Source organism: Anomalospiza imberbis, chromosome Z, assembly GCF_031753505.1.
Source record: "Anomalospiza imberbis isolate Cuckoo-Finch-1a 21T00152 chromosome Z, ASM3175350v1, whole genome shotgun sequence".
Lineage (NCBI taxonomy): Eukaryota > Metazoa > Chordata > Aves > Passeriformes > Viduidae > Anomalospiza > Anomalospiza imberbis.
The window spans coordinates 11,352,316-11,371,540 of record NC_089721.1 but is presented as its reverse complement, the minus strand read 5'-3'; the positions used below and the strand labels follow the sequence as shown (position 1 = coordinate 11,371,540).

Genomic DNA, 19,225 nt, shown 5'->3' with positions numbered 1-19,225 from the left:
GGACACGTTTGGCTCTGTGGGCTGTGACTGCCATGTCCAGGGCATGTCCAGCTTCTCACCCACGTCTCACACAGGTGTGTGGGAGACCATCTGAAAGGCTTTACAGAAGTCCACACAAATACCATCTGTAGCCCTTCATTTGTCCACTGTTGGAGTCACTCAATCCTGAAGGTTACCAGGTTGATAAGGCGTGACTTACCATTGGTGAATCTGCACTGGTTGTCCCAAATCACCTCTCTGTCCTCCAGGTGCCTCAGCACAGTTTCTAGGAGAACCTGTTCCATGATCTTCCCAGGCATAGAGGGGAGGGTTGATAGTAGTTCCCAGCATTGTTCTTTCTTCTCTTTCTAAAGATGGATGTATTTTCTCAGTCACCTGAGACTTCACTTGACTGCCATGACTTTTCAGTAATCACGGAGAATGGCTTGGGAACTGTATCAGACAATGCCCTCAGGACTCTAGGATGCATCTTACCAGGTTCTATAGACTTAATGTAAATTCAGGTTCCTTAGGTCATCATGAACCTGATCCTTCCTCACAGTGCGAAGCACTTTGATCCCCCAGCTGCCATTCTGCTGTCCATCATCAGGAGGTGTGGGAAGAGAGGTTACCGTTGAACACTGAGGCAAAAAATGTTGAGTACCTCAGCCTTCATGTATTATGAGTTTTCCATCACTGTTTATCAGGGGCATTACACCTTCTCTGACCTTCATTTTCTAGTTCACATACCTGCAGAAGCCCTTCCTTATTCCTTATGTCCCTTGCCAGGTTCAGTTCCAGCTTATTGGCCTTCTTCACCTCACGCCTACATAACCAATCTTTCTCTATGCTCTTACCGGGTTCCCTGTCCTAGTTTCCGTTATCTGTGCATTTACTTCTTTCCCTTTAGTCTGACCAGCAGTCCCCTAATCTGCCATGCTGGTCCACAGCCTCCCTTGCCCAGTTTCTTACTCCTGGGGATTGCTAGATCTTGTGCTGTATGGAAGACTAAAAAATGCATTAGAATAGTGTTTTAATCCATCAGCCTCTAGGTTATGGGCCCAGCGTGCTTCCACTGCTCCTCCTGGTACCTCCCAAGGACATGGGACCCTCATCAAAGGGCCTTTCTCCAGACAAGGGGAATGAAAAGTGTTGGAGAATGAGGGCATCAATCCTGCTTCTTCTCACAAGCTGAGTGCTCTACAGCACCTTTTTTAGGAAGTAATGCTTGCTCTAAAATTTTGCTCAAAGTACATTTCTTTCCCTCTCAGCTACCAAATAAATTCATTTTGGTGATTTTAAGCCAGCAAATGCACTCATTGATGCAATATAAAAATTAAAATACAACTCCTTTTTACCTTGTTAGATGAAGAAAGAAGTGAAATATTAGAATTAGCTTTTCTTCTTTGTCAGTGTTATAAACTTAAAAAGTATTTAAATAGAAGTAGTCCTGTGTGTTCTGGGAAAAATACTGGCTTCTTTCCATGTAAAATAAATCATCTTAAGTATTAGAAGTTATCTTCTGTTAAGCTATGTTTCATACTAAGGATGTCATGCATTTACCCTGGTCTTGTTAATGCAGTTCTCTTCACACAAATAATGTCCAAAATCTTGCTTGATATATTTAACTAAATTTCAATATTTGCATAAAAATATCTTGTGTTCAGCCACATTGCATAATCTGTGATTACTAAACAGATTTCTATTTTCAGATTTGGAGAAATAACTGAAAAGTTTGGAACAGACACAAATCACAGACTTGGAAGTTTAGCTCTTCTGGTTTTTTCTCCAGTTAATGGAACAAGGATTCCTCTGGAAATACTGCAAATTTATCAAAGTATTGGGGTTCCCAGTATTCTGACAGAGACCTGCCCGGACTTGTGCTGCTGCTGAGTCCAAAAGGCAGCAGCTGGGGTGGTTTCACCCCAGCGACACCGTTCGGCTCACCCAGAGGCTGCAGGCGGCTGCAAGCTTGCCAGAAGCCCCAGCGGACGGTATTCCTCAGTGGAGAGACTTTAGGCGATGGTGAAGGAAGGAGTCACTTCTGCCAGAGGGTTCAATCCAGAGTGTTTATTCCAGCTACAAAGTTCTGAATCCCGTCGCAGCTCCAACAGAAGCGCCCGCCACGTGGCTGGAGTGTCCTTTTAACCCGGGGGTAGGGGGAGGGCCAGGGACAGGTAGCCACAAACCAGCTGAGGGGGAGGGGTCCCAGGGAGAGAAGAGACACCTGAGCTGACCAATGGCCACAGGGGGCAGGGAGTATCTTTTGAATCTACCAATCTACCAATCATTCCACACCTTGTCGCACAGCCAGGGCTCCTGGCACTGGGGGCGGGGGGACAGGAGAGAGGACTTTACCTTAGGGAGGGAGGAGACACACCGCAACATCAAAGCAGTAGTATTTCAAAGTGTATCACAAATTACCTCTGATATTTTTCAGATGACAGTAGGTAATTCCAGTATACACATAACCTTGTGTTTTCATAACACATACTCTACTCTCAGATGGAGAAATGATAGGTTCTGTTTCCTAATTTAAATTTGAAGGTATGTGGAAAATTGGGATCAGAGGGGAGAAGGGTGGGTTAATGCAGCAGATGAAATGAAGGATGATAATCACAGGGAAGTAACAGACCAACATGAATGTTAAACAGTGCTCATTAACAATATTATCAATGTATCTTTTATTTTTTTTTCTTCTGTAACTTTCAATCAAGACTGTGATTAGGGAAAGGTGGCAGAAGGTGGGAACAAGGGTGAGTTTCAAAGAATAGCTGTTTTAAGCGAATCAAGGGTATTTCTTCAAGGTGATGAAATATAGTGACAGCTTACCCTACTAGTATTTCACCTTGTCATGGTTTAACCTCTCTAGCAAGTATCACACAGCCACTTCTCACTCCCACACTCTCTTCCATAGGATAGGGGGAATTGGAAAAAAAGGTAAAATCCATAGGTTGATATAACCGTTTAGTAATTGAAAAAAAAGGTAAAGGTAACAAAAAGGGAGGTAATAAAAAGAGAGGAATAAAACCAAGAAACACAAGTAAGGCATAATGCAATTGCTCATCATGGATTGACTGGTACCCAACCTGTCCCTGAGCAGTGATGAGCTCCTCCCGCCCAACTCCCTTGGGTTATATTCTGAGCATGATGTTTCACAGTGTGGAAAATCCCCTTGGCCAGTTCATGTCAGCCTTCCTGGCTGTGCTCTCTTCTGTCTTTTTGTGTACCTGCTCAGTGGCAGAGCACAGGACACTGAAAACTCCTTTATATAAAATAAGTACTATAGTGCAACAGCTAAAGATTTTTCTGCTAAATCAAAAACATAGCACCACACCAGCTACTTGGAAGAAAGTTACCTTTATTTCAGCTGAAACCAGGACAACCTGAATTCCAGTAATTCCTGTATTGTATAGAGAACACTGATCTCTTACAGCTATGTCTCTTGCTGTTACTCATGCCCCTCATCCCCAAATACTGATGCTGATGCTAACTGTCCCCCATGGAGCCACAGCTGTGTGCCCTGGTCCCTGTGGGCTGTTGCCACAGGCAGTCCATGGTGTCTGGCTTTCCCCACTGAGGGAGTCGTGTTGATCATCAAGTCTCCATGTTCAGTTCTTGAGATAGGAGACTTCACAGTGTGGGAGGGGTCCCTGCACTCCCCTGGGAGACAACAACAGTTCAGAAGGACCCACCAATCACCTGCTTTTACCCGCCTCAGTTAGTTGCCAGTCAAAGTTAATATATTCCTTATTTCCAGAGAGTTCTCTGTTTCTGTTACCCCTACTGGCCCCTGTTGCAAAACCACTCCTCCTCTGTATCCCTATTGGTTTGCTGTATATTACCTCATCCTTTCTCCTTCCCTTTTACCCTCACCCCACTGGACAGTCCCTACTGTAGCCACTCCTACGCCTTGTGCCTTATATACCCAGCCCTGCCTTCCCTTAGGGTTCTTGGAGTCTGCTCCGTCTTCGAGTGCTTGTCTCCCTGTCTCTGCCCGTTCCTTTCTCCTCCCTACAATAAAGCCTCGTGGAACTTAGCTGTCCAGGAGTCCTCTCGTCATTACCGGTGGAGCTATCCGAACAACATCGGCCCTTCCCCGTGGACCGGTCAGCCGAGGATTCCCCCGGACTGACTGGGCACCCGGGCAGCACAGGGCGGGTATTACATCACAGAACCCTAAAATGGTCTGAGTTTGAAGGGACGTTAGAAATCAAATATTTCAACCCCTCTGCCATATGCAGGGACATCTTCAATTAGACCATGCTGTTCAGAGCCCCATCCAACCTGGCCTTCAGTGTTAGCAGGGATGGGGCATCTTCAGTTCCTCTGGGTGACCTGTGCCAGTGCCCTCCCCAGCCTCAAGGAATTTCTAACATCTTTTAGATCTAAATCTTTTCTCTTTTAGTTTAAACCCATTCCTCTTTGTCCTACACACCCTTGCAAAAAGTCCCATTTTCCTCTATTTTATAAGCCTCTGTTAAGTCAATTTGACCGATTTGCATCAGTGAGGTTTTTGCAGAACTTTCTCCAGGCTAAACAAGCCCAGCTCTCTCAGCCTGTCTTTATAGGAGAGGTGTTCCTGCTTTTGATATCGCTGCGTTCCTCTGGACCTTTTTCCAACTGGTCAATGCCCTTCCCGTGCTGGTAACTCCAGAGCTGGATGCAGCGCTACAGGTGAGGTCTCACCACAGCAGAGGGACAGAATCCCCTCGGTCGTCCTTGTGACCACGCTGCCTTGAATACAACCCAGGATGTACACGGCTTTCCGGGCGGCGAGTGAGACTGCCACCCGTCTCGCCTGGCCGGCGTGTTCAGAGATGCGGCGGTAGCCAGCAGCGGGGCGCCGAGCCCGCCCGGGGCCGCACAGGAAGGCCCGCCCTGAACGCCGGGAGCGGCGGGCGGGGCTGCGGCTGCGCTCTGCGCCGGCCCGGCCCGGAAGCGGCGGCGGCGCGAGGGCGCGCGGGGCGGCGGGCCCGGCCCCCTCAGCTGCCCGGCTGCGGCAGCTGGGCCCGCGGCGGTCGGCCCGCGCGGCGCTCCCGCTGCTCGTGCCCCGGGGAAGGAGTCCGCCCCGGGGGCCGTCTCCGCCCTCAGCCGGGCACAGGCTGCGCGGGTTGCCGCGGGTGGTACCCGGCGGCGGCGGGGGAAGCCTGTGCCGCCCCTCGCTCCCCACGCTCGGGTGAGCGGCTGGCCCCGCGCCAGGCCAGCGCGCCTGCCCTGCAGTTCCTATCTCCCGCCGGACGAAGCTGCAGGACGTTTTCCCCGTCTTGTGCATTTTTGGAGTTCTTAACGATGTACTCGCGGCTTCTCTCTCTCATCTCCTTCTGAGCGAGCGTGACCCGCACCTCTGAGCAGCGCATCGTCCGTGAGCTGCCCGGAGGAAAATACAGTTTGGAAGTACGGGTAAGCATTAGTTCTCTTTGCGTTTAGCAGGAAGCTGCTAGAGATAGTCAGGAATTTCCGTCTGAATTCCTCTCCAAAAAACTTCTGTTTTTTTTTTTTTTTTCTTCCTTCAGTTTCTCTAGAAATGTGTGCAAAAGCCACTGTTTGCTTTTTTGTGCAAATAATGGTTATGGCTACGTAGAGGTTTAATAAGAATGGAGATTAAGCTAGATGTGCTCATCTCTACGTGTATCAAGCAGAGAAAACCATGGCCCCGCATATCATGGGTTGGACAGGTAAGTGTAATAAACTCTTTGAATTTTAATTGTATAATACTTTGCACTTCCATTTCCTTTAGGAGCGTGTAAAAACAATCTCAGGAAGTATTTTGAGTGACCTTAAGAGTTGTAAAATAAATTACTTTTATCTTATTGATCTGAGGCTGGAGATTCAAAATTTCTCAGAGAAACATTGCAGAGCTTTTTTTTTTTCCTACTCCAAAGACCCACCCCTTAGATGAGATTGTTGTTTTGATGGTTATCGTTTTTCATAACCTTTTTTACAGTACATTGTGGGAAATGTGAACGATTCTTTTTTCCTCATTTCATCCTGCATCTCTTGAAAGACACTTTCTTAGACTTCTTTCATAACATCAAACTAATTCTTTTTTTCTTCTATGATTTGAATTTAAGTAGGTAGCAATTTAGGGCTGATTTTTTTTTTTCTGTTGAAGTATCTCACTAAATTAAACACTACAAGACAAGATAGCTAATGTCCAGTTTTGGCATTTCTAGCAGGTAGTTTAGCCAAGGTACTTTGAATAATTTTTTAATAATGACTGTAAGATCAGTTTGGTGTTTTGAAACCTGTGAATCAAATTCATCATCACTGCAAATCCATGCTGGATATAATGTACTGTAAAGCAAATATGCCAAAGAATGAAATTAGTATGACAATTGCTGCCTTATTGTACTTTTTAAAATTATTTTTCCCTAGTATTTTTTATGTGTATTATTCTTTATGCCTGTGTAGAAAATAGCATTTTGAAAAAAATAAAATGATCTTTTATTCTTTCAATAGGGAAAAGAGGCTGTCTTTCTTCTAGATGGTAAGCATATAAATGAAATTAACTTGTCGTCAGGGAAGACAAAGAAGAAAATCCCTTTGCTGCAGTCATTGTTGAAAAACGTGGTTGTCTTAACAACATCAGGAAATGGTTAAGTATAATATCTTAATATGTTATAAGTTCAGGTTATTTTATTTGTATTTGTAACACTTGGAAGAGTCAGATATCTAAAGGATCTGCCAGTTCACTTAAAACTGTGGCTGAGATGGAAGGGAAGTAATTTTAAGTAATTTCACAGTAATATCCTTCAAAACTTCTCTCCCCCAACAAACACAGCTGCTTGGTTGGCAGGAATACTTACAACAGGAGAGCTCTTTCTTTGGAATAAAGATCAGGACTGCTTGAAAATTGTGCCAGCAATTGAAGAGTCCAAGAAAGTAGTAGCAGGAGCACAAGGTAGGTTTTTTTTTTCAATTAATCCTGTGAAAAAATGGAATAAAGGGAAAGTTGTTTTCCTTTCTTTTAAAGTTATTACATGAGTAAAACTGTATTCTCACATTGTTTAGCATTTGTATAATTTGTGTGCTAGTTAAACTTTGACAAATGTCATTTGAGTGGTACAGGTTTTTCATTTAGTAATCCCTTGTTAATAGTTCATTTTCAGATACTGTAAGTTGTAAGTGTGTTTTTTAATGGCTAATTTTTTACTGTAAAACATTCCTGATTAGGTTATCAATTAGGGTAGATGTACGTTTGATGTAAACAATATATGGATAATTTAAACCTTGTTCTCTAGGTGGGCTTTTATGGCAAATGCTAGCTGGAAATAATAAAATACAGACACGTATTTGCAAACTTAAATATCAAATACTGTCTTATCTTGGATAGCATCACTGATACCAGCTTCTGAAGTTAAGTGTTGCACAAGAAATTCCATCATTTCAGGGAAGATCAGTAGTATACCTAAGAGCTAAAAGTAATCCATGAGTAGAGCGCTTAGGCTCTCTCAGGAAACATCTCTAATGGTTGAGTGTTGTGGGAAAGACGATTCATAGGATGCATAGAGATGAACATCTATCTGACTTTACTGCTGCCCAAGGACTGCTCTCAGTCATGAAGCTGGAAATTAAGGATACTTAGCATGGCAGCTTGGATTTCTTGTTACAGATGAGCAGAGAAATTTACTTTCTCTATTGTTTTTAATTCTGTGTCTAACAAAGGAACAGAAATCCTGGCACATTGTTGTGTTTGTTTTTTTTTTCCTCCAGAGTGTTTAATGAGGTTGTACTTGTATGTATCTGGAGATGGCAGAAAGGTACTGTTAACTACTCCTACAGCATGTGCCTTTTTGTGGGAGAGCACAGAACATGAAAACACAGCCTCTGGTAAAAACTCTCCTTCTGGGCGTTGGACACAAGTTTTACCTGATGAATCAGTCATATTGCCTTCTACTGAAGAAAAAGAAATTGGAGTGGATGCTGCTTTTGTACAAAATGAGGTAAAAAATAACCCCTAATGCAATCATTTTATTTTTTAATTAAATTAGAGCCACAAAAGCTGCAGTGAATTTTGAAAGCAATGTCTGCCTCTTTGGCATTTTGCATAGGCTTAGTATTTCGGTTCATGTTACATTTGATGACAATGTAAGAACAGCCCTGCTGCATCAGATCAGAGTTTCTGGCCTACGTACATTCTTGCCAGCCTTTACGTTTCTGAATGACAACATTGTGTTATTTAATCTGAATTTTAATAGCTATTGATCTAAATAAGTAGATAATTAAAGAGAAATTAGTGTGTGACAAGCCTTTTGGGGTTGTTTAGATTATGTTCTGTTTTTCTACAGGTACTAGGTGATTGCTGTTTGTGTTCTTTTGTATTTTACTCTGGCGAGTGTTTGGTGCTCACATTTTTGATTCTTCGATGGCATGAAAATACCTTTAAAAATGTTAGGTAAGTTCAAAGACATCTGAAGTTACATCAGCATCAGGAATGTTTTAATTTTTTTTAGAGCTGGGATTCAGAGATGCAACTGTGTTGAAATCCTGGATGCTGAGAACCCACACAACTGAACACATTTACATGGATGTTCCATTAACCTATGGTTATAAGCATCTACTTATGTTTGCCTATGAATGTTTATAGCATGCCCTCTGTCATTTTAAAAGCCATTCTCCCCTGTCCTTACATGTACCTTGTAAAGTGTGTTTAATACAAGAGCATTTATTTACATATTCCATACTTCATCATTAGCTTACACCTGGATAAAAATGGGAGTATTTATCTTTCTGTGTAGGTAGCTATGTATGCCTGTTGACACATGTGTTTTAATTTCATAGTTTTTTGCATGATGATGATAGAATGTACTTTTCTTGTTTTTTGTTATATTGCTTATATATCTTATATTTTCTTACATGTCTTGTACTGTGCAGCCATAAATGCCTTGACTACGTCTTTCTTTCCTTTATTATGTGGATTTGCGTTTTTTATTGGTTTTCTGTTGCCCTTTTTGTTTCTTCTGCTCGATGTGAAAGAGTGTGTGTGCATTTCTTTATCTGGGTTGGAACCAAGTGCTGAAAGAGTTACACTGATACGACCACTTAAAAATGCAATTGAGTAATAATCTCGAGCACATGTATAGTCCATTCCTCTTTCTGGGTGATGTATATATCTATGAATTTAAGTAGATATGCCCTCTGCAGGTGTTATTTGAATAACTTGCCAAAATTTTGCCCTGCATATGATGTGGTACAACTGCTTTTGGTATATGATGTCCTTTTGATACCTAGTAATGATGTCCTACTTGACCTGATCTTCAGTTTATCAGTGGCATGGTAATTCCTTTCTGGTATTATATAAAAATTGAAATAGAGCATAATATACCCATTGCAGAAATGCATATGTATGTATGTAGCTAGGTGTCTGTCCATGCCATAGTGATTGCAGCCTGAAGTTGTAACTACATTTCTCAGATATCTTACTCATATTTTCTTGTGAAACTGAGCTCCTGCTTAGTTTCATTGCTTGCTGTTGTTGAATTCATTTTTGCATATTAATGCTTTTTTTTCCTGTCAGTTAGATGGCATACTTCAAGATAGAATCTTTCTTGTGTTTTCTGTCATGTTTTGAATCTTTTTAGGATCACAGAATGGTTTGGATTGAAAGGGACCTGTAAAGGTCACATAGTCCAACCTCCCTGCCATGGGCAGGAACACCTTCCACTAGATCAGGTTACTGGAAGCATAATCCAACATATCATTGAACATTACATCGACAAATTCTTTGTTCAGAGCCTCATACTGTTGATTTTAGAATTCTCAGTATTCCTCTGGTGGATGGTGTTACAAGGTCTGAGTAAGCTGTACCTGGCTAGAATGCAAGTGCCTCAATTATATGTCACTGATCTGGATATATTTGCATGTTCTAGATTTATAAATCCCATAAAAATAATTCTTAGTTCTCAGACCTAATTTTTAAACTTGTGTAAGTACAAAATATTTTTTCATTTGTAAGGCATTTCAAAAAAAAGGTGGTTTTTAATAGCTCATGCTTTATATGGTTTTGTCCTGCATGTTTTTTTACTGTATAGTAATAATCCCATTCTGCAAAAGGAAGTAACCACTTGGTTTTGTTATCTTTTTGTTGATATTCAGTTCTTTGCCATACCAGATCCAGTGGGTACAGCAGACTTGTTCTCTTGTTAATTTGGTGCCTCAGTGTGTGTCTGTAAAATCAAGAGGAGCTCTGCTATGTGCATTTGCAAGAGATGGACTTGTGCTTGCAGTAGCTGTAAATCAAACTGATCCAAAGGTATGTATGACAGCGCATCATTTAAGCTAAGAGTTCAGTTTGAATGAAGTGGTAACAAGGATTTAAAAACACAGTTTTAGGATCATTTAGCACTCATAAGGGGACATGAAATTACATTTACATTGATATCCCTAGCTAAAAGTTTTTACTACAGTTCATAATTGTTTATGTGTGATGTTCAGTTAGAAGTTGGTATAAGATCCTGTCATTTCTAAGCTGTAATAAAAAAGAAATTAATTTAAATTACTGCATCGTATCTGCAAAGATTCTGGGTGATTCTCAGTCAAGCCTCAGCCTAACATGTTTTGGAGTTTTCACTTCATGGTGTTATTCCTGTTAATAACTCAGAGGTCATATTTTAATATACTTTTTAATGCTAATGATGGCAAGGAAAGTGGACTAGGTTTTTGATGTACCAGATTGGGATGATGCAATCCTTCAACGATCCAACTGTTAAGTACCAGAAAGACTAAAGAAGAGCGATCTTATATTGAATGTTTTAGAAAAAGTTACATTAAAAAGAATATTGAATTACATATTAAGTATATAAAGGTCCTTAGTTATTTTTTCAAGTGTAGAACAACATGTAGAATTCAATAAATGTTCAAATAGTAATAAATATTGAAATACAATGTCATTTCCGTGTATTGTGATGTTACCAGTCTACCAAATATAATGACTAAGTTAGTAGTAGACCTTTTCTTTTACAATAATGGCATTTATGATGTCTTTATTTTTTCCTTCTAGGCAACTCAGGTTTTGTTTTTGAACACCTTGAATTTTGTAACTGTTTCTGGTAGCCTGAAAGGTTGTAGTAGCAAGAGTAGCGTGACCCCATCCAGGTTCATCAGGTCAGTAAATGACGCTGTTTCTGCTGCTGTTGTGAATCTTTTGGTTTTGTGTTATGGCTTGTTTGTTTATTTTATAACTATCTTTCCTAACCCTCTGATGCTAAAGTTTGACAGAGAAAAAATATTTTTTACCTGCTCAATTTAGATCTTACTGGGTTGGCGATATGAGTTGGACTCCTGATAGCCTTTTCTTGGCTTGCATGTTAAAACGTGGATGTTTGGTTTTATTGACATGTATGGGAGAATTGCTGACCTTAATTGCTTCTGGATGCTCTGTAGAATTTGGACCAGCACAGTTTATTCCATTTCATCCACTAATAACATACAGGTAAAAGGGTTTAAAAGATTTATACGTTTCTGTCTTCTGGTCTTACCTTATTTCTATCATATTTATTATAGTTTTGCATAAATGTTATCTTTCAAATTCACTCTTTGCTTTTCATGTGTCTTTCCAATATCTGTTTCTCATTCATAGTTCTCTTCTATTTCTTGTAATGCGTTTGTCATGATGAAAATTGACATTGTGGCAATGTAAGTATACATAAAGTGATTTGTCTTCCTAAAAGTGTTTGAATTTATTAGTAATTAAAATTAACATGTTTTTATTATATAAGAAGAAACTAAATTTGCAGAAGTACTGAAAGTGCAAGTTTATTTTAATCCAGTGCTGTTTCTCTGCTCATTGCTTAATTTTACATACAGAATCTGATGTAAGATATTGTAAATAATGTATTTGTATGGACAGAAAGTAGTTGGTTTGTAAAATGTTTTGGGATTCTCCAGATCTAAATTCTGAGATTATGCTGCTGGGTGCATGAAAAGAGTAGAAAGATTTTTGATAACCCACTTTAGCATAAACTGAAAGTAGTACAGTCTAAATAGAGAAAACAAAAGAGAATCTAAACTTTATTATTTTAAAATCTTATTAACTTTGCATGACGTAAACCAAATAGTGTGTAAATATAACAGCTTGTGAAGACATTCAAAGTAGTATACTACCTTCTTACACTATCTGGTTGAAAAATCAGGTACTAGAATGTATTAAAATACATGAATTATGCTGATATATTGAATGTATGCAGCCACTTTTTTTTCCAAATAAACACAAACAGTCTTTTATATGGCTAGTATTAGAATTCATGTATTACACATTTTTCTGGAACTCCTTAAGGAGGGATTTCTGTATGAGAAAAAGCATTTTGAAAGAGAAGATATGTGTGTTTATAAAATGTTTCTATTTCTAATATCTGAACTTATGCTGAAATTGTAAGATTCAGATTTTGAAGGGGTTCTTTTCTTTCATATATGACTTTCCTAGCCTAAACCTTCAAATTTCATCTTCAAGCATTTGTTACACCTAATGACAAGTTAGAAGGTAATACAGTTAAAAAATAAAGCTAAATAATACAGTTAATTCAGTTAAAAAATAAAGCTAATACAAGTTAGTTAAGAAAGTGTGATACAGAAATTTAGACTCTAATTATTAAAAAATACAATTATTACTAATGAAATAATAAGTGGCTACTGAAAGTTGGTTTTAATTTATTTAAATTAAAAGAAGTTGTTGTTGTAGTACAATACTGGCATCTTGCAAGCATAAATAGTGGTATCCAGAGTGCTTATCATGCAAAAGTGTAGACACTTCCCTTGGATTCTGAATTGATTTGTTTGGATAGTAGATTGCATGGTATTACATGTTCTGAAATGATTCTGTTCATATTACATATTCTTAATTTTTGATGTATTTCTGTTTTAGACAGCACCACTCTTGTTGTCGAGATTCCAGCCAGTCTCTTGGTTCTTCAGATTCTGAACATGACCTCCTGAGACAGAGATTCTCTGTTGCTTCACATCCAAGACTACCCTACCTCATTGTCTCTGATGGATACATGATAACACTGCTAAGATTTCCTGACAACTTTTCACCATCAGGATTTATGAGATCCCTTTTGCTTGATTCAACCCAACAGCTGTCAGAAAACATCTGTCAGAATTTGCTGAACTTCAAGGTAGGATTATGAACTTTTTGAAGGTTTGTTTTTAAGTAAAAGATTTCATGTGCATGAAAAAGTGTAAATTGAAGACCAAGTACCTTTGAATTATAAAGTTGTTTAAGTAACCACTTTGATCTGCAAAGCAATGAATACAGATTTCCTGAAATTTTATTGCTTTGATGTCTGGGTGATATTTCAGGAAAATGTAGTGAATGGGACAGTCTGAATTATCACTATATTATTTTTCTTGAACTGTAAAAAAACAGGGATTTCTACATCAGTACAGTTGGTTGGGGATGTTGACGTTATGCTACTCTCATCAACTTTCACAATGATGTAGAAAGAATTCTGGAAGTCCTCTACAACTTAGTCCCTGTGGTATTTGTCCACTAGGTCTTCAATCAAGGGTGTCAATTAAAGCTTAGTTAAAGCATTTCTGTTTCATTTTCTGTCACTTCTGAATTGAGCTAAGTTTGGGAGAAGGGAAGCCATTGAAGGAAGAGGTTAACAGATATTTAGTTAAGAATATTTGCATTTGCTGATAGAATGCAGCTTCTCTTCTAATTCAGTTTCTGTTCTGATTTTTGGAGAGGTGAGCTGTCATGGTTGGTATTCCTGCATAAACTAGAATAGTAAGCAAGGATTTGAGGATTTAAAGAGATATGTTACTAGTAAAAATGCAGAAAAACCCTACATGCAGGCAAATTTCTAGGGTTTTTTCAGGCATCAAGACAGCAGATTCTTCCAGTATGAAGTAAACTAAAGTTGTCTGGTGTGAGAGAATTCTGCTTCCCCAAAGCATGGTCAAACCGTAGTTTGTGCAACAGATGCTTGCTGACCTGTTCCCCCTGTCTGTCTGGGATGTTTGAACTGAAGCGTTTTACAACAGTAGCCAATTTCCTTGACTTGTTTAGAAACTGTCTGTCTTGCTAGAAACTGATAATATGTTTTCTGTTATTGTTATTTCTTCTAGTGTACAGGGAGATCTCAGTACTTAAAATCACTGTTGTCTTTAAAAGACAGTCTTTTAAAACAAGTTCAAAATCAAAGTTCTATCTTTTCCACTATTCCGAGATTTCTGGAGGAGGACACAACAGAAATGAATGAGAAAACCATGGATTTACAGGTACTTAATAGCATTTTTCCACTTATTGTGAAATTATGTACGTTTAAAGTACTCTAAATGGAAATAAGCATGGGAGTTTAAAAAAAATAGGTTTATTTAGTCTAACTAGTGTTTTTAAAATAATTCAATATTCTCATTTTCTTTATAGACATGAGGAATATGCTTATCTTCTCAAACTGATCCTTGATTTTTATTTTTAAGCAAGTTATTTCTTTCAGCATGTACTGACTTTTTGGAGAATATCTGCCAGTATACATATATTTCAGTTTATTGTGTTTCAATACCTAGAGTGGTTTGTGTTGGAAGAGACCTTAAGGATCATCCAGTTCCAACCTTCTGCCAGGGTCAGAGACACCTTTCATTAGACCAGAATGCTCAAAGCCACATCCAGCCTTGTCTTGGACACTTCATGCATGGGGCAGCCACAGATTCTCTGGGCAACTCATTCCAGAGTCTCAGCACTTTCACAGGAAATAATTTCTGCCTAATATCTTATCTTAGCCTGCCCTCTCTCAGTTTAAAACTATTGTCCCTTGTCCTATCACTACATGTCCATGTCAAAAGTCTCCTGCTTTCTTGTAGCCTTCTTTAAGTAATGAAAGGTGCTGTAACGTCTCCCTGGAAACCTAATACTTTAGCTTCACTTTATAATAAAATGTAACATTAGCTATTAGATATACTGGGGCTATAGACTATTTTAGTAACAGTCTTAATAAGTAAGATACTTAATCTTTATCCTGAGTTTTAGAGGATTCTTTAATAAGTTTCAAAATCTGTATTTGTCTTTTGGAAGAGTGGCCCTGTGATCATAGTTACTGAACAGCCTTTCCCAGCTTCATTTCATTCTTTAGAGTTTTGGTTTGTTCTTTGTAGCTTTTGAGCTTTTGTTGAATGACTTTTATACCTTACAGGTATCTGGCAGAATCTCTGTCTTGTACTCTAGGCTTAATGAAGGATGGGGTTTCACTTTCTGGTATAAAATCTTCTGCTGTATTGGCAGTGCAATTTTGTTGTTAGGTAATTTAATATGTGTGCCCAACTGTTTTGCAAAGAACAACATTTAATTTGACATTGAGATGAAACTACAGTTTATTAAATGTACTAGCATTTTAGCAAGGTAATTAAGCATAAAAAGATCATTTATGAAACTGACTAAATGGTGTTTTTTTGCAGTCTATGTGTGCTCTCTCAGTAAACTTGAATTAAACTGTTGATTTTCCGCTTGTCTGATTTAGGACATTGAAGAAGAATCAGACAATGAAAAGCAGTTTTACAATAGCCCTTCCAGCTTCTATAACCGAAGAATCTATTCATCTGTTGGTAAAGCTGATGAAGGCTGCTTAGAATTTGCATCAATGTTTGATACCATCCATGCAGAAGATGATATTGAAGAGAAAGATAAATCATCATTGGAACTATCTACGGAGCTATATTCCATTCAGAAAAACCTCCTTGGTGCATGGCAGATAGGGATTTCAAAAAATCTGGAAGAGAAAGATGCATTACTGAATTACACAGTGAACTGCATTATCCATTTTTTCAGAATTGTTCAGTTTGTGAAATGTACTTTGCCAAACCAGGATGCATCTTTAAACAAGTCTGTGAAGAATACTCAATGGATGCATTTTGTCCTGAAATATTTTCAGCAGTGTTTGACTGTCTTGTACTGGCATTCAAGAGCCAGTGTGACTCGGCATGTGGCAAAGCTTACATTAGAAACTTTAAAACTGATGTTTATACGGCAACAAGATCAGTTGTTCTCAAAAAACCTTTTGGCATGCTTCTGTCTTTTGAAATTGGTTTCTTATACCCTAAGCAGAGTATGTGTACTACAGTATGAGAATTTTTTTGCCTCTCCTGACAGTAATACTCTTGCGGAACTTGATTCCCTCACTGTGCCTGTTTTCTTAGTTCTTGATGACAATAGTACTCAGCAGCTTAGCTCACTGAAATCTCTGCTTAGAGAATGTCCTCAAGTAAACCATGATGCAAAAACAGAAAAAAGGTATGAATAAGCTTTGTGTGGGGAAAAAATGTACAGGAAAACCAGGTGATCAGGCCTAGCCATCACAGGTTTATGAAAGGCAGATCCTGCATTACCAGCCTGTTCTTCTGTGACAGGTGACCTACTTGATGGATGAGGTAAAGGCTTGTAGGTATTGTCTACCTACAAGTAGTAAAACCTTTGACACAGGCTCCCGTAACTTTCTCCTGGAGAAATTGGCTGCTCTTGGCTTGGATAAAAGCACTCTTTGTTAGGTTAAAATGGATTAATGCCTGATGGCTGGGCCTAGGAAGTGGTGGTGAATGGAGTTGCATCCAGCTGCAGCCAGTTGCTGTGGTGTTGTTCCCTAAGGCTCAGTATTGGGGACAGGCTGATTAATATCTTTATCAATGATCAAAGTGACCTTCAGTCAGTTCATAAATAACACTCAGTTGGGTGTGAATGTTGATCTGCTGGAGGACAGGAAGGCCCTGCAGAGGGATCTGGACTGGCTGCATTGATAGGCTGAAGCCAATGGTGTCAAGTTCAACAAGGCAAGTACCAGGGGCTGCCCTTGGGTCACAACAACCTTGTGCAGCACCACAGGCTGGGGTAGAGTAGCTGAAAAGCTGCCCAGCAGAAAAGGACCTGGGGATATTGATTGACAGCAGCTGCACATGAGCCAGTGTGTGCCTAGGTGGCCAAAAGAGACCAATGGAATCTGGCAGCAGGACCAGAGAAGTGACAGTAGTTCTGTACCTGGCACTGGCGAGGCAGCACATCAAGTCCTGTATCCAGTCCTAGGCCCCACAGTATCTGAAAGCGTAGTCAAGCATTGGACCAGGCTGCCTGGGGAAGTGGGCTGAATCTCCGTTCCTGTAGGTATTTAAAAGATGTGTAGCTGTGGTGTTCAGGGACATGGTTTAGAAGTGGGATTGGCAATGTTAATGGTTGGAGACAATGATCCTAAGGATGTTTTCCAGCCTAAGTGGTTCTATATGATGGAACAAAAATTGTATGAGTTAAACTATAATGAAATATCCTTTTGTTTTTTTTTTTCTGCCTTTTACTCCATGGAAAGGCACGATAAACAAAGCATACAGATTAAGTCTCAGACCTATATTTGAATATAGTTTGGTTATGGTGACTAAACTATTACTGCAAATCAGTTTGGAGATAACTCTTGGGTTGACAGCTGACACCAGGCCTAGTAGTGCAGCATCAATCCAGATATTGAAATTTAGATGCTTTAACTGTCTCTTGTGTGTTTCACTCTTTCTTAGTTGCAAACTATATGGAGCAAGAGTCTGCTCATATGCAATATGTCAGTGGTGTCGATTTAGTCAGCAAAGTTTTTATTCATTATGGATGTGGTGTCTCAGAGCAATAAGAAAAGCCCTTTTGTGGAAATGAACTTAATTTTAAATTGTCAGAGCTATTTCTTCCCCACACATAAACTTGACTGAAGTGTGCTCTCCAACTTTTGGGGAAGTATACTGTTATCACTGGTCTATTTCTATGATGCAAAACTCCAGTGAATAAAAGCATGCTGTTCACATGAGCAGGCTTCAGCTTTGCAGAGATTTAGAACTTAAGTAGCATTATAACTCATTAATTAATTCCTACTACACTAAAAGGTATTTCTTCAATAATCCTTAAATATAGTACTATGTTTTCTGCAAATCTGATATGCAAGTTTCAATTGTCTCAGAGAAGATAATCCGTATTTTTGATTAATTGTGCTCCAGGTGCTGAGCACTGTGCATATGACTGATTCTGTGTTAATTATGAACCCAGTAGCACTTCAAGGTACAAATGTGTTGCAGTTTTGTGCAAGCTTTTTCAAGCCTCTAGCAATGTGTATTTGCTTGTATTCTTAAACTTACTACGTATCTGAGCTGGTACATCCAATAGGACTGTGCTAGGCAACAGGGACTTGCCGGCCCTAAAACCATACTCTGCAATCTTGTTTTCTTGTCTTTGCTTTACTGTGTTATGCTTTGTCTTTTAATCAGTCTTGTTTATAAAGATGCTGATGCCTGTTCTGAGGTTTCTCTGTCTGAGATTATTTAATTTCCCCATTGTTTAGCTAGCAAGGGGATTAATTTTGGGGTGTTTAGGTTCTTAAAGTAGATTGCTGTGCTTAAGAAAATTCAGAAGATTTAATGTTTGTTAGTCAAAAATGAGGCAAAAAGTGCTTAATTTTTTTCCCCTCACCAAAGTCATGAAAGTAGTTGATACAACTTAGTTTTTTGGGTGCATAATGCAAAATTAAAGAATATAAGAAATTGATGTAGGCAACTTTGTTTACTCTTGCTTAATTTCATAATATTGTACTTCTTGAATTACAGGTTGACTGTGCTATGGCGACTGTTGTATGAGAAAGTGGTTCAGTATCAGGTGCAGCTGAAAAGAAAAGTGAACAAGAATGCAGAAGAGGTTTCTGTTGTCTCATTGCTTTTAAGTCATATACAAGCAACCATCCAGTCTTCAGGAGTGACATTAGAACAACATCTGAAGATCAATTCTGTATCTGGTCAGTAAAAATGTTAATTGAAAACTAGGAAAATTAGGTCCAACTTAGTAATCGGTAACTGACCACCAGATTTTTAAAAAGTGAACATTCAGACATCTCTTAAAATTCTTATCATAATTCTACCTTAGATACTTAATGTCCTGGTATGTCTGTAGATCGCATTATAATCTTTAGAGCTTGTTAAGCTGAATAAAGACTGAATTGACTTCAGTTTGCTTTGAGCCATGTCCTAAAGAATCTGAATGGAAGATTTTAATTCTGATCTCCTGTGTTGTTTCTTATGAAGTGAATGGGCATCAAAATGTGTCTCTTACTGGATTTCTGTGTAGAAAGATTGTTCACTCCATGAGGTCATTGTGGGCATGAGTATGTTGTATTCACAAATGTAGTGAGCTTCAACTAAGCATCTAATTAGTGTAACCTAAGGTGCTTGGTAATCTAGCTTGTTTATTTTCCGAACAGTATATAGTTGTAGCCTAATTTCTTACACTTCACTGTCC

At 39.2% G+C, this 19,225-nt stretch overlaps 1 protein-coding gene across 1 annotated transcript in view; it reads left to right on the top strand.

The window, feature by feature from the left end:
- The first annotated feature begins 5,499 nt into the window (after window positions 1-5,499).
- CPLANE1 (ciliogenesis and planar polarity effector complex subunit 1) overlaps window positions 5,500-19,225 on the top strand; it is a 57,945-nt gene continuing 44,219 nt past the window's right edge. The window contains exons 1-12 of the mRNA XM_068177054.1: window positions 5,500-5,657; window positions 6,442-6,577; window positions 6,764-6,883; window positions 7,696-7,925; window positions 8,271-8,377; window positions 10,078-10,234; window positions 10,982-11,085; window positions 11,231-11,413; window positions 12,842-13,094; window positions 14,053-14,205; window positions 15,441-16,210; window positions 18,541-18,725. Coding sequence (XP_068033155.1) covers window positions 5,577-5,657; window positions 6,442-6,577; window positions 6,764-6,883; window positions 7,696-7,925; window positions 8,271-8,377; window positions 10,078-10,234; window positions 10,982-11,085; window positions 11,231-11,413; window positions 12,842-13,094; window positions 14,053-14,205; window positions 15,441-16,210; window positions 18,541-18,725 — 2,479 coding nt within the window. The 5' untranslated portion in view covers window positions 5,500-5,576. The remainder of the gene's footprint in view (window positions 5,658-6,441; window positions 6,578-6,763; window positions 6,884-7,695; window positions 7,926-8,270; window positions 8,378-10,077; window positions 10,235-10,981; window positions 11,086-11,230; window positions 11,414-12,841; window positions 13,095-14,052; window positions 14,206-15,440; window positions 16,211-18,540; window positions 18,726-19,225) is intronic.